Source organism: Tupaia chinensis, unplaced genomic scaffold, assembly GCF_000334495.1.
Source record: "Tupaia chinensis unplaced genomic scaffold, TupChi_1.0 Scaffold000217_1, whole genome shotgun sequence".
Classification (NCBI taxonomy): Eukaryota; Metazoa; Chordata; class Mammalia; order Scandentia; family Tupaiidae; genus Tupaia; species Tupaia belangeri.
Window position 1 is genome coordinate 1191575 of NW_006159692.1, and position 13800 is coordinate 1205374.

General features: G+C 44.8%; 1 protein-coding gene across 1 annotated transcript in view; it reads right to left on the bottom strand.

Moving 5' to 3' along the window:
- The window catches only part of ACTA2 (actin alpha 2, smooth muscle), a 19111-nt gene extending 6102 nt beyond the window's left edge, over positions 1 to 13009 (bottom strand). The window contains exons 1-6 of the mRNA XM_006147609.1: positions 12916 to 13009; positions 7834 to 7985; positions 6224 to 6352; positions 2967 to 3077; positions 542 to 626; positions 6 to 162 (exon numbers count right to left, since the gene is read on the bottom strand). Coding sequence (XP_006147671.1) covers positions 6 to 162; positions 542 to 626; positions 2967 to 3077; positions 6224 to 6352; positions 7834 to 7962 — 611 coding nt within the window. The 5' untranslated portion in view covers positions 7963 to 7985; positions 12916 to 13009. The remainder of the gene's footprint in view (positions 1 to 5; positions 163 to 541; positions 627 to 2966; positions 3078 to 6223; positions 6353 to 7833; positions 7986 to 12915) is intronic.
- Positions 13010 to 13800: the final 791 nt, after the last annotated feature.

Below are 13800 nucleotides of genomic sequence, written 5' to 3' on the forward strand. Positions count from 1 at the left end.
AGGTTGTCACAAAGGAATAGCCACGCTCGGTCAGAATCTTCATGAGGTAGTCGGTGAGATCACGGCCAGCCAGGTCCAGACGCATGATGGCGTGGGGCAGGGCATAGCCCTCATAGATGGGCACGTTGTGGGTGACGCCGTCTCCAGAGTCCAGCACGATTCCTGGGGAGAAGTGGCATGATCAATGTCATCACATTAGCTGGTGCGTGGTCACATGTTGGTCTAGGAGAAGGAGGCTGGAAGGAGGGGAGATTTCCATGCCTCGTATTTGAATGGAGGAAAGAGGCATTTGGTGGGAGAAATGAGGTAGGACAAGGCTTGGGGAAGATGGAAATAGGAGGAGCAGGAAGAGGAAAGCAATAGAAAAACTCCTAGAAATATGAAGTCCAGGACTCATTTGGCGAGGCGAAGGCTTTTAGGACTAGAGTCAGCTGTTAACTACGACATATTCCCCGCCCATCACAAGTCACGTGTGTGACCACCCCATCCCATCACTGGCACCGTGTTCAATCCAGGCTCCCTATTCCTCTCAGCCACCTACCGGTTGTACGTCCAGAGGCGTAGAGGGACAGCACTGCCTGAATAGCCACATACATGGCGGGGACGTTGAAAGTCTCAAACATGATCTGCAAAGATACCCAAAGAGTCAAGTCAGTGACTGGCAGCCTTCCACCGAACGTGCACTTCGTCAGTGGATGCAGATGGGCCTGCCTGGTTCTGGGCAAAGGGGACCAAGGGAAGGCATGGCCAAGGCAGCCCTGGCCACTGAAGAGGAGAAATGGAAGGTGTGGAGATCACATCGGTGACCTCATGGGATCGGGAAGGGAGGAGGCCGATGCACACAAGACCAGCCAGAAAAAAAGGAGGAGCTAGCTTCTGACCCTGGCTCTGACTTGCATGTGACCAGGGAGAATGCCCCAGCTAGGAGCTGACAAATGCGAGCCTCGCTCTAGGTCTCAACTATGAACAGAGAAAGACCCTGGACTCAATGAGCCCTCGGGCTCTTCACCATGGATAGTTTAAGACTTTTTAACTCCATCAAAGCCAAACATTAATTAATTAGAAAGACAACAGCCAAGTTTCAATTCCTCTAGTATAAAGGAAGTGACCCTCTTGGGAGGGCAAACAGTGGGATAGTGGTAACACCACACGCCGCAAGGCTGACCCACATGGGAAGGCTCCAGAGTCATGTCCAGAGACCTCCCTGGGTATTCCAGGCATATGCCCAAGAACCAGGGTTGGCTAGATCTAGGAGTAAATTGTGACATTAAGACCCTGTTGCCTCTTTTTCTCTCTTGCTCATAGTAAAAAGAAAGACAGGAAAAAAAAAAAAAAAAGACTTAATGACTTCAAAAACCTTGAAGCTCAGGCTGGTTAGGATTAGCCCCGTTCTGAGATTTGTCTGCCATTCCATTTCCTCTGTTCCACTTTTTTACATGACTGCCGAGTCAAGGCTGGCCTGGAGCCTGAAGCCACTCTGGCTGGAGTGAGAGGGGCCCTCATTCCTGGAAGGCAGAAACCGCCGGCTGGTGCCAGGACCACATCTGAATGTCAACACCTCAGCTCATGCAGTCCAGGGGCAGGATTAGAACCAGTGTTCTCCAGCTCCCTCGTGAGAAGTGTATGCATCCAGAAATATCCCGACTGTCATTTCCCCATCCACAAAATCCTTCCTGATCTATGACCCAGAATGTCTAACACCATCCGCCAGCCAGCCAGAATTTCCAACCATTGTGCTGCCTCCACGCTGTCCAGAGGGATGCTGTCACTAGAAACATCTTTGGCTAGATGGACAGACACCCCCCTGTGGAAAATCACTGCTGGTGTGTCAGTGAGAGACCGAGAGAGCTTCGGAGGGAAAGGCCCTGCGGTATTTACATTATGACTCTCGAAGGCTGTCAGGTTGTGGGTGAGTGCCGGGCTCTGCCACTTTCAGCTGTGTGCCCACTTAATGCATGGGAGCCCTGACTGGTTTATATAATCAAGATGATAATAGTTTCTGGTTCACACTGGTAGCATTTAAAGAGACAGTGTAGGTAAAATGATTAACCCAGTGTTTGCCATAGAGAATGTGGAATTGACATTATAGATATTGTCTGGCTGGTAGACTGGACTCCTTCTGTAAAATCTTACACTTCAGACAAGGAACAAAAGTGACAATAATCACTATTATTGTTGAATGTTTATCACATCAGGAGTCATGATACACATTTATCATTTTGCCTTACCAACCTTGAAAATAATAGCTTATGTCAATTCTTGAAAAAAGACATTGTTGCCTCTTTTTCTCTCTTGCTCATAGTAAAAAGAAAGACAGAAAAAAAAAAAAAAAGACTTAATAACTTCAAAAACCTTGAAGCTCAGGCTGGTTAGGATTAGCCCCGTTCTGAGATTTGTCTGCAGCAACACCAATAGCAACATTATTGTTGAATGTTTATCACATCAGGAGTCATGATACACATTTATCATTTTGCCTTACCAACCTTGAAAATAATAGCTTATGTCAATCCTTGAAAAATAGCAACACCAATATTCTTCCCAACTTACAGGCAGGAAAATGGAGGTGCTAGGAGATTCAAATGGGTCCTGTCAGGTCACATAACTGATAAGCAACAGATCCAGTGTTCAAACCTAACTCTGCCTGACTTCAGAACCAACATTTCTCCTCTCACTTTACACTGCACTTAGAAATAACTTCTCTTTGTAAGTGTTGAACCTAAACATGTGCCCTTCTTAATTCAGTCTCTCACGTTCCCTATTGCTCTTGGAGGCAAAAACTGGCTCACAGTAGGCGGTGAGTACCACAGCGAAGGTGTGTCTGCCCTGTGGCTCCCCGAGGCCCTGGTATGCTGTCAGTCTGTTGGTGCCCTGCTGGCTGGGGCCTTCCCTCTGCTGTCCTGCACAGCCTCTTTCTAACAGGACTGTCCCCAAACCCCAAAGTGCTGGAAGACAAGATGCATATTTACCTGGGTCATTTTCTCCCGGTTGGCCTTGGGGTTCAGGGGTGCCTCTGTGAGCAGGGTTGGATGCTCTTCAGGGGCAACGCGGAGCTCATTGTAGAAAGAATGATGCCAAATCTGGTGGGTGGGGTGGGGACAGAGGAGAAACAATGAGGCCATGTCATTGGCATTGTGGATCCCGAAAAGGGACCAGAATGAGCTAACTGAAACGAAGACCAAATGACATGCTACAAAGTGCTCATCACAGGGCCACACTTTCGCAGACACAGGACGGAAGCTCAGAGGCTGTGAGTCCCTGACCCAAGAATTCACAAAACCCCAACCCAGGTCTGCGAGGCAAGATGGGGTCGTGGTTCAAACCCCAGCTTCACGAGCTGAGGCAAGTCTTAATCCTTCTCAGCTCCAGTGTCGTCACTGGTGACAAGGGGTGGGAGGTGAGAGTGATGACCATGTATCTTATTGGCTTTTTGTGTGAGCTAGCTAAGATAACCCCAGAGTTACTATTCAACCATGCCTGGCTTTTACAACTTCTTTTTACGTATCTATGATTAAAATTTTTCTTATTGTCTATATATTATCCACCTCTTGGCTTTGTGTTAGTTAATATTCAGATAAAAATGATTTCATTTTGTACATAAAAGGACACATGAATGCGTGTGTGAAGGACCATATGAAGCTGACCTGAACGCCAATGACCATGTTTATGTTGCTAAGAGAAATTGCCCCTCTCAGTGTACATGTGGGGGAAAAACAAACCTCCAGCCTCCCGCTTCCATCACTCAGCTCTCCAGGCCTGGAAGACGCCTGCTCCCCTCATACCTTCCTGACCTCCCCTCAGGGCCGGGCATTGGCCTTCAGGGGTCTCCACAGAAGCCAGTGCCTGCACATAGCATGTATGAGGGAACGCACTTTGGACATAAACAATTCTGCTTTACGGTTGAGCACTGTCTTTAACCCCTGGACGTCCTCTCAAAACCAAGTCTTGTCAAAGGGGTTAAACAAATCATCTTTAAAAGCATAAAAAGTTCTCCACCAGCACCAGGCATATGAGATTCGCCTGGAATTGAAACATAACAAAGTAAAAAGTGCTGGCGAATGTTTACAAATGGATAAAAGCAAGAGAAACGGTGAAAGATGAGGTTGTTCCCAGGTCTCTGGTTTTCAGTTTGGGGTTTCTAGAAAGGAAACGAGACTCCTGAAACCTCTGCTCCTTTGATGGAGTGGAAATCGCAGAGTGCTTAAGAAATCCTGCCAGTCATACCGCACGCTGCGGTTACCCTGAACCATCATTTTAGAAACAGCCAATCCTTTCTTCTACCCTTAAAAGATACTTTGAATTTAAATTTCAGACATAAAGACTTTTCTTAATTTCCATAATCTCTCTTCAGGAACATATTTTGTTTTTATGCCAGAGGGCGCATGCACTTGCTAGAGAGAGACAGAGAAATAGAGAAAGTGAAAAAGCACCCCCATGGGGGATGGCCACACCACAATCCCTGCTCTACCATTTCTTTTTTTGGGATTTTAGGCATCCAGGCACACATACGTCCGTGGAGTGTTTTTAAAGCTGCTGGATCTGGTACTTGAGCTGTGCAGTCAGCCGTGGGGGATCCAGCGCCTTAAGCACATGTTACCTGCTGGCTCCTTTTTATTAAAAAAAAAAAATTCTAGAGGGCACTTGTGCTCACCAGGGAGAGATAGAAAGCAGGGAGGAGATAGCTCCTGCCGTAAAACATGGTCTTGCTATAATTACCTCTCCCGTATTTCTTTATCCTGTCAGGATTTGGGGCCACACGCACATGTACCTGGTGTGCTTTTCAAGCTGTCTTGGGTGTAATTCCAACAGGGTGGTGGGCCAAGTGCGATTTGGCTCCCTTAACTGCTAGGCCAGGGTGCCAGCCTCAGGAGCGTACACTCTGAGATGCTGTCCGCACAATACAGAAACTCTTAAGGAGTGTTTTCCTACAGACATTAATATCTCCTCCTCAGTGCAAACTGTATGTTAGACAAAGTGAACCTAACGCTATGCAACTCTTTTGTTAAGATATAGAGGTTCAAGAATTATTACTTATAGGCCAGCAGGTGACGTAGTGGTTAAGGTGTTGGACTCCCACATAGTCAACCACAGATCAAGTCCAGGATCTGGTGGTTTGCTTTCTCACCCTTTAAAAAAATAATCATTACTGATAAATTCTTGCCACAGTATGTTTTTCTTCAAACCCATGAGAGAGATAGGAGAGAAGTGAGCTGAGAAATAATGAAAAGGCCAGCTATTGTGGTTCTAATATATTTTGCTGCATTTTAAAAATTTTATGTCACTTTCTCTTCATTCTGTATGCTTTTTTTTTATCAGCATACCTGATAATAAACATCAAGATCCTAGGTTTGGGCCTGGCAGGTGGCGTAATGGTTAAGAGTGCTGGATTCCCACATGACAAACCACAGTTCAAGTCCCAGACCTGGCAGCTTGCTTTCACTTTCTCTCTCTCTCTCTCCCTCTCTCTGGTCAAAATAAAATAAGTAAATAAAGAAATAAAGTTAAAAAAAAATCCTAGGTTTAACTCTTTCCACTAGCCCTTTATAAGAGTCTCACAGATGAGGCCTCACTTCATGAAGCACAGCAAGATCTTTTTCTAAAACTTTGTTTAAAAACTTGTGTTAGTCGCTATTGTGCTTCAATACGTGGGGGACTTTTCAGCAATATGCCAAATTCACTCTTCACATTCCTTTGTTCTATAGTGAAAGCTAAAATAAAAGTTATTTTATTAATATTCAGGGTGAGTTAATGAATTCAAGAAAGCATTCAAGGGCGAGTTGCTTAAGACCATTCCCCACTTTCCAATGCTCTTCAGCCATATTGCAGTAAAGGGATAGCCACATAGCCTCTGACAGAACCAAAAGGCAGATTTTCCTCTGGGCTGCAGTTCATTCCATGCTCGTCCTCGGCGGGTCATCCAGTCAACACTGAGCAACAGGAAACTAGACTATTCATTCCCACCACTGGCAATGGGCTACTCTTCAAGTGTACAAACTGCCTCTAATTAGTTCATAAACCCTGGGAGGCAAGGGACTTTTTTTTCCCTTAAGGAAACATTTCAGGATTTTTTTCCTAGTGAGAAATAACTCAGAATAAGCATTAACAAGTAAAAATACAAGTGAACCACGAAGCCAGTTCTCTCCCCCCAGGAGAAGCTTGATGTTGACTGAGAGGTTGCAGGGATTGTGCAGTCCCAGGGCTCAACCCGCAGCATAGCTTCCGGTACCTTTTCCATGTCATCCCAGTTGGTGATGATGCCGTGTTCTATTGGGTACTTCAAGGTCAGGATTCCTCTTTTGCTCTGTGCTTCATCACCTACGTAGCTGTCTTTTTGTCCCATTCCCACCATCACCCCCTGAAAATGTTCAACATATGATGAGTCAGCCTCTCCTGAAACTCGTGAATTGATGACAATCAGATCACAAAGGGTTAAATCATTTTGGTGGAAAGGTCCTCTTTTGGCATCAGCAACAACATAATGGGTCTCACTGTCACTGTGCTCCGAAGCAGCATCTCTCGGTTCATTGGAAACAGCCCTGAGTCACCCAGGTATGAGGGGATGTGTGGGAGAGGCGTGTTTCCATGGTGCTTTATCTTCTACATTTCCTAAGAGCTCTGGCAGAGCACAGACCATGGCTGCCTTGTTCCCCACTGGAGCGAATCGCCTGGCACCTATTTGGCACTCAATAACTACTCATCAAAAGAATGTATGTGGTTTTATGTATTAGGTAAATGGCATTCTTCCTCTCCTAAACTCTTTCAACTGTACTATTAAAGTTGTTAACCTACCCAACGTATATGACCGCTGTTTTCTAAGCAATACAAACAAAAACATTACCTCTATAAACAACCACTCAAAACCTGATTCTAATGGACAAACCCCTATCAATCAACTATTAAGACATTCACTTAAACTGATCAGCTGCATTCTTAAAAAATGATTAAGGTGAAGCTTAAAATTCTCATCACTCGATTTTAGATTGCACTGCAGTGGCTGCTTTAGAGTGGTGAAACATCCATGGCTACTTCAGATCTGCAAAAAGTATCTCCACTGTACCGAGTTTAACAAAAAGACAGATTTTACCCCTTAGACGGGGCTCGTATTACTTATTCTTGTCAGTGTAGGCCAAGCTGAGAGCCATACGCATCAATCAGACTGGCTCAAGGCACATGATACATTTTTGATGTGAAGGAGAATTTCTGAGGTGAAATTACCCAGTTTTTATCATGTGGCTGCCACCAATATTTTGTCTATACATAATATGTGAAAGTACCTTATGACTGTCCAGATAGATTTTGTTGACAGCTGACATTATATAAAATTACATTTGGTATGAATGCTGACTTTCATCAAGCATCAAGTTCTACAAGGTCGAGTGACCTCAGCCTTTATTTCAGTTTCTCTTCAAAAAAGTAACTGTGGAATAAATTATGTTGGTTTGCCAGAAAAGCCAGCATGTATTTTTTTCTATACAAAAATGCACCATGACTTTTCTGTTGATCTAATAAATATAAAAGATAAATTATAAGTATTTCTGATGATGATGACCGATGACGTCACGGTAGTCATCATGACGACAATGACTGTGTTTAGATAGAAGAGGAATATAGAAGAGTATAGGACAAAAGGGCAGACTTCTACCTGACAGTTACACATCGTAGAATCTGCCTCATACAAAATCGGCATTCACTCTTGAATGTCCACCACACCAGGGATAATTTTAACAAGGTTATATAATGTCGGTGCAGAGCATGACAACCTGTGGCTACACATGGGCATAGAGGGATCTGGCTCTAGCCCCATTCTCCCTCTGTTGCAATCAGAATTTTGCTCACCTGGTGTCTGGGACGTCCCACAATGGATGGGAAAACAGCCCTGGGAGCATCGTCCCCAGCAAAACCAGCCTTGCAGAGCCCAGAGCCATTGTCACACACCAGGGCAGTGCTGTCCTCTTCTTCACACATGGTGGGAGCTGCTTCACACGGTTCTGCAGAACACAGGGAGGAAGCAGCCCAGTTGTAGTGAGCAGCTGTGGCCCTCACCCTGCCACGTCTACCTCCAGGCTGGGTCTGGGGCTCCTCTCTTCCCAGAGAGCCCTCCCATAACCTTGTAACACAGCATTTTTCTTGAAGTACTTTGTAACTAGACTGTACACTTTGATGAGCTGAAGCTGGCTGTCACAGTTATACAGCGGCCCTAGCACAGAGACTGACTGGCATATGGCGAGTTCTCCCAAGCACTCAGAGATGGACCAAGCCAGTGCATGAATGAGCAAGCCTAGAGCGGAAATGGGAATTTCAGCATTGTGAAACCAGATCTTTCAAGGGACAAGTTACTAACCACATGTTGAAGAAGTGTCTAAAATTTCTGTCTAGTTTAACCCAGATTCCCATTTTTCTAGATATGTTATAACTTAAAAAAAAATTAAAAGGTGGATTTGAGGAATGGAATGTATGTAAAAATTTAGAGATGTTAAAATGATTAAGTGTTTGGGTCAGCCCCATGGCTGGTGGTTAAGGGACCAGAAGATGGCCTAATTGTTATGTGACCGGACTCCCACATAGTCGACTGCAGTTTGAGTCCCGGACCTGGTGGCTTGAAACTCACGCTGGGCATGTGTGTGTGTACCCAAGATCCTGAGATCCTGAGAGAAGAACAGAGGAAAATGGATTGTAGCATGGCTGTCCTCTTGGAGGGTGATTTCTTGCTTTTTGTCTCTCTTTCTCTGTCTCTCCAGTGAGCACACATGCCCTATAGAAAAAACTCTCTTAAAAAAAAAAAAAGAATGAAAAATCTCTTTTGGTTATTGAGGACTTTCAGCCTCAGAGAAATGTTCAAATGAATTAAAACTTGCTGAGTAAGTTCTGTAAATTTTAGCAGTCGTGATTACCCTCCATTCATAAAAGTCATTGTTAAGCTAGAAGTTGAACAAGCAAAGGCGAATATGACGAAGTCCACACCCTGTAGTAAAATATTCTGCTCCATTAAGATAAGTGAAAGGAGAGGCTACAGTTTTCTTCTTATGTAAGAGCAATGGGTTAGAGAAAGTAACATTGCATGATCCCATTTAAAAGTGTATTTCTATGCATTGCAAAAAGATGAATCATATTTACCTTGATGTTGACAGGGGTTATTTTGAAGGGATGTGTTTTGCAGGTGTTTTTAATGATCTTTCCCTGGGTTCTGTCATATTTTCTAAATTAGACATTTCCTTGATAATGAAAAAATCATTTAAATAATCACTTTTAATCTTGGCCTCTTTGACAAAATTTAAAAGATTGAAGCAAAAATATAGACTTACAAATCTTAGAAACTAAAGGCCGATTAGAGGATATTTTCATTCAGTGCTTATCTTTACATCTGAGAAACCCAAGGAAAGTGATTTGTTCAAGAGCTCACAGCAAGCATTGGATACAGAACTCCAGCCTCTTGGCTACTCCTTCCTACCCTTAGCTTCCAATCTAGGGCTCTCTGCAGGCAGATTAGGTGGAAATATTCTGTAAAGAGGACAGCCAAAGCTCTCTGCCTTGCGTTGTTATCTCAGGATTTCAAGTTGAGAAGGACTCTTAATTTAAAAAAAAAATGTGCCAGAAGGTATATGTGTTTGCCAGAAAGAGAGAGTGAAAAAGAGAGAAAGCACCCGCCAGCACCGCCACCGAATGATCACATCACACCTGAATCCCTTCTCCATCCCTCTCGATCACACCTGAATCCCTTCTCCATCCCCCTCTCCCTTTGGAATTTTGGGCACACACACACACACACACACACACACACACACACGCCCAGAGTGTTTCTCAAACCACCAGTTCTGGGTCTCAAATTGAACAGGCAGTGAGGTGAGATTCAGTCACCTTAACCACCACACCACAGCTGGCCTGAGAACGATTTCTCAAATTGGGGAACTTACTGCACATCCAGACCTAGTCATACAATTCTCTTTACAAATGTTCCAGGAAGTAGGGAAAAAACTAGCTACTACAGTTGGAGTTCTGCCAGACTAACCCCACGAAATCACGCTGCATCCTCCCAAATGCCGAGAACGTGCGGTACAGGCCCTCACGTGTTATAACCCTTCCCAAGGAACAGAAACAACTGAGAAGGTACATTCGAAAATCAAGATATTTAATACATTTAATATTTTCTCCAACTGATGGACAAGGAAACCAAGACTCAGAGAGTTGAAGTGACTTGTCCAAGATCCCCAAACTGAGAAATTTAGGACAATGGAGTCTACATAGTACAGAGATTATGAGCTGGGACTCTGGGGCCAGATGGCCTGAATGTGAGTCCAGGTTCCACCACTTAGAAGCCGTGATTGGGCAAATTATTTGACTTCTTTATATCATAGTTTCTTAACAGCAATAATATAGGCACATACTTCAGTTTCTTAGAGAGATTAGATTTTTTAAAACATTTAAAATCATTTACAGTGGCATCTGCATTGTAGGTTCTTGGTAAATGTTAGTTTCATCATCAACATTATCTTTTAAAAGAATTATTTATTTAATTTTATGTTTTATTATAATTTATTTTTTAAATGGACCAGAGACAGACAGAGAGAAAGAGAAAGTGAGAAAGCAAGCCATCCGGACTGGGATATCAACCGCAGTTGGCCATGTGGGTGTTCAGCACCTTAACCACCACACCACCTGCTGGCCCCTATCATCGACTTTATTAAAACCGTTATCTGATTATTGTCATCATCCAGATCTTTTCATTTCTAATTTTTGCTCTTCTCCCACACTGATTCCAGGCTTGAATGAAAATCCCCAACTTGTGAATCCCATTGGCAAGAATAAAAAATGGAAGGTAGAGCTCGATTGCCTTTCCCCTTCCACTGCTCCCTTCCCTGCCCAGACACTAAGTTATGGTTGACACTCCTGTCCGGAGCCAGACTCAGAAGCTCCGGAGGTAGCGCATCGATGAGAGCCACGTCGCTGACGGCCATGTTTGGCTCCTGAGTCACCCTGAGACATGCCGGTGCACGCTCCCGAGACCTGGATGACCTGGAGGCAGGGGAAGGGACTCAAAGTCTGACAACCTGTTAATGATGCCTCTCTATCTCTCTCTAAATAAAATAAAACTTTATTAAAAAAAAGAAATTTGAAGAGCTGTGAGCATTATAGGGGCTTGACAGCAGTAAAAGGCAATGCTCTGTGCAGTTGATCAGCATGGGAGGTTCCAGGTTCGAGTCTGGAGACCTTCCCGAATACAAGCTTGCATGTCCCCATGATCCAGGTCTGGCTGGGACTGGGGTGGACTGTAGTGTCAGGACCCTGTTGGGGGTACTATCTCTCTCTGTGTGTATCTCTTTTGCCTGTGGAAGAAGCAGATAAATAAACTTTAAAAAAAAAAAAAAAAGAACTGTATGGCAGATGAAACAGACCAAACAGAATCTGGGATGGTTCTAGCACCAGGGATGAGCAAGCTCCCTGTGGATGTGCTAAACAAATTTACCAAATCCAAATTAAGGGCTGAAAACAAGAAAACATGTGAAATTAGGATGATTTCTAAAAATGGGGGAGTATAGCCACCGTGAATACAGGCTGCCTCCAGTAACCTGTTTATTGGACAGCAACAGTTCGGGAAGAGTGTTTGAATATAGTCAGAAAAATAAGCTAACCCTCAGCAACAGCAAGAAGGCACAGGGGGGGGGAAAAATCTCAAAATTCATTAAATATATTTATATTTGGCAAAATATTATTCAGGAATAACCTTGTCGTTTCTAAAACAAGCACCGTCTTCAGAGAAGTCTCTGTGCCCCTGGAAAAAAACTGACTCTGGGTTTACGACTCTTTTATCTAACCTGAATGAGCAGCTCAGTTTGGAGCGAGCATTTCCTAATTAGGTAAAACATGCTCGAATGTCTGCTTTTGGAACTGCACAGGGTCAGGGGGTTTGCTCCAGCAGACCAGAGTGCATCTCCTGCCAAGTTGGAGTAGTTAGCAGGAGGGGAGGGAGGAAGGAGCGTTTGCACTTCCCAGCTTGCTGGTTTCCTAGCGCGAACCATATTTAGTCATGAATCAAAAAATGCAAGGAAAAACTCAGAGTGGAAACTCCAGTTCAGGCTGACGCTGCCAATCCCTGATTCGCAGCAAAGTTCAGCCTGGGGTGGCAGGGCTGGTTCTGCCGTCACGCTCCCTTACCAGGCTGAGCAGAGCTGTAAGCTCAGGGAAATGCAAACCAGACATCCTGTGGCCTAGAGACACACACAGCTGTCAGATGCAAGCTCTGCTCTCTGTTGCCTCCTTTGCAGAGAAAGATTCAGCTGGCCGCCTGCTACGCTCTGCTGCAAGTGACCGAAGCTACAGATGCTAACACGTAAGCGCCACAGATACCCGTGAGAGATATTTGCAACATCAGGCACTACCACTTAGAACCCGGAGAACCCAGAAGTAAATACTATACATGAATTCAGCGAAAACACAAAACTGGACAATAGCCCTCTCTTCACTTCTAAAATCCACTTCCAGACATGTCAGCTGCACGAAAAATACAGTCCCGTGAAAGATCCCCACACCAAATCTGAACCACGAGCAGATCTCAGAGTTTCCAGTGCCGAAATACAAACAGAAGCATTGCTTACTGCGAACAGCTGGGCTACATCCCTGGAATACGCTGCCAGGCTGGACTGTTGGCTTAGCATAAGCAGATTTCACAGGTGACATGCACGAATACAGTTTGGCTCCATTTTCCTCTCCACTTCTTCCAGCACACCACGCTGTGTGTTAGCCTCGCCTTTATTGTCCAATTACTAGTGCTGAAAGCTACAATCGCTCACTACTACACTCTCCATTCATAAATATCAGAGTAGGTGAGCTTAGCCAAATCCCTGCAGACAATGTCTGATTACAATGGGGAGTAACAGGGCTGCTGGAATCTGGAAGTCGCATCCCTGGGCTGGTGCCACTTACCCTGACAGTGCTCGGCTGGGCTTCTCCACTCTGGGTGTGTTCGGGGGAGCTGAAGGCTGAGGGTTATATAGCCCCTTGGCCTGCTCCCCTCCCACTCGCTTCCCAAACAAGGAACAAAGACAGACTTGAGCCCTTCGTCCAGTCTAACACAACCATATAGGGACCTCAGCACGAAACTCTCTCCTCTGGGTGGCCGGAGCTGGGTCTCTTCCCTTGCATTCCACTCCTCTGCTCATGAAACGGGAGGCAGCTCAGCTGCCTGTGGGAGATAAACACCCCAAGCCTTCAGAACAACTGCTGAAATGCCCAGAGACCCCAGCTCAGAAAGGAGGCAGATGCAGGCAGGTTTGCACATTCCTCAGCAGATGCCAGTCTGCCCTCATTATGGCTGTTCAGGCCATCCCTAAGGGACTGACTGACTAGCATGGACTTTAAAAAAATCCTCTTACAAAGGAGGCCTGCCATGAAAAAAGAAATCACTTCAGTCACCCTTTAAGTATAGAGAGGGCGTGTTGATTTCATGGGAGTCACGTTGCGTTTATAAATGGAGCCCCTGAGTGGTGTTAATGAGAATAGGCAGAGTCAGGGTTCATGTTGTCAGAGGAACTGGAGAATCAGCATTGTTGTAACCACTTTCATCCTTTGGTACATTTGAGACAAGTATATGTCTAGTAATTTGTCACTGGGCAATGCAGTGGCATGATTAGGGACTTTCCTTTAGCCAGAGAGACTAGCCAACACCCTGTCACGGGCATGATTTGAGAGAAAAAGAGAATGTTCAGAGAAAGTTTCTCTCATCCTCCTCTCTGTCCACTAGCCAGATGGACAGGTAATAGAAAGACCAGGCCAACTGGCGTTTCTCAAAGATAGATGCTCTATTCCCAA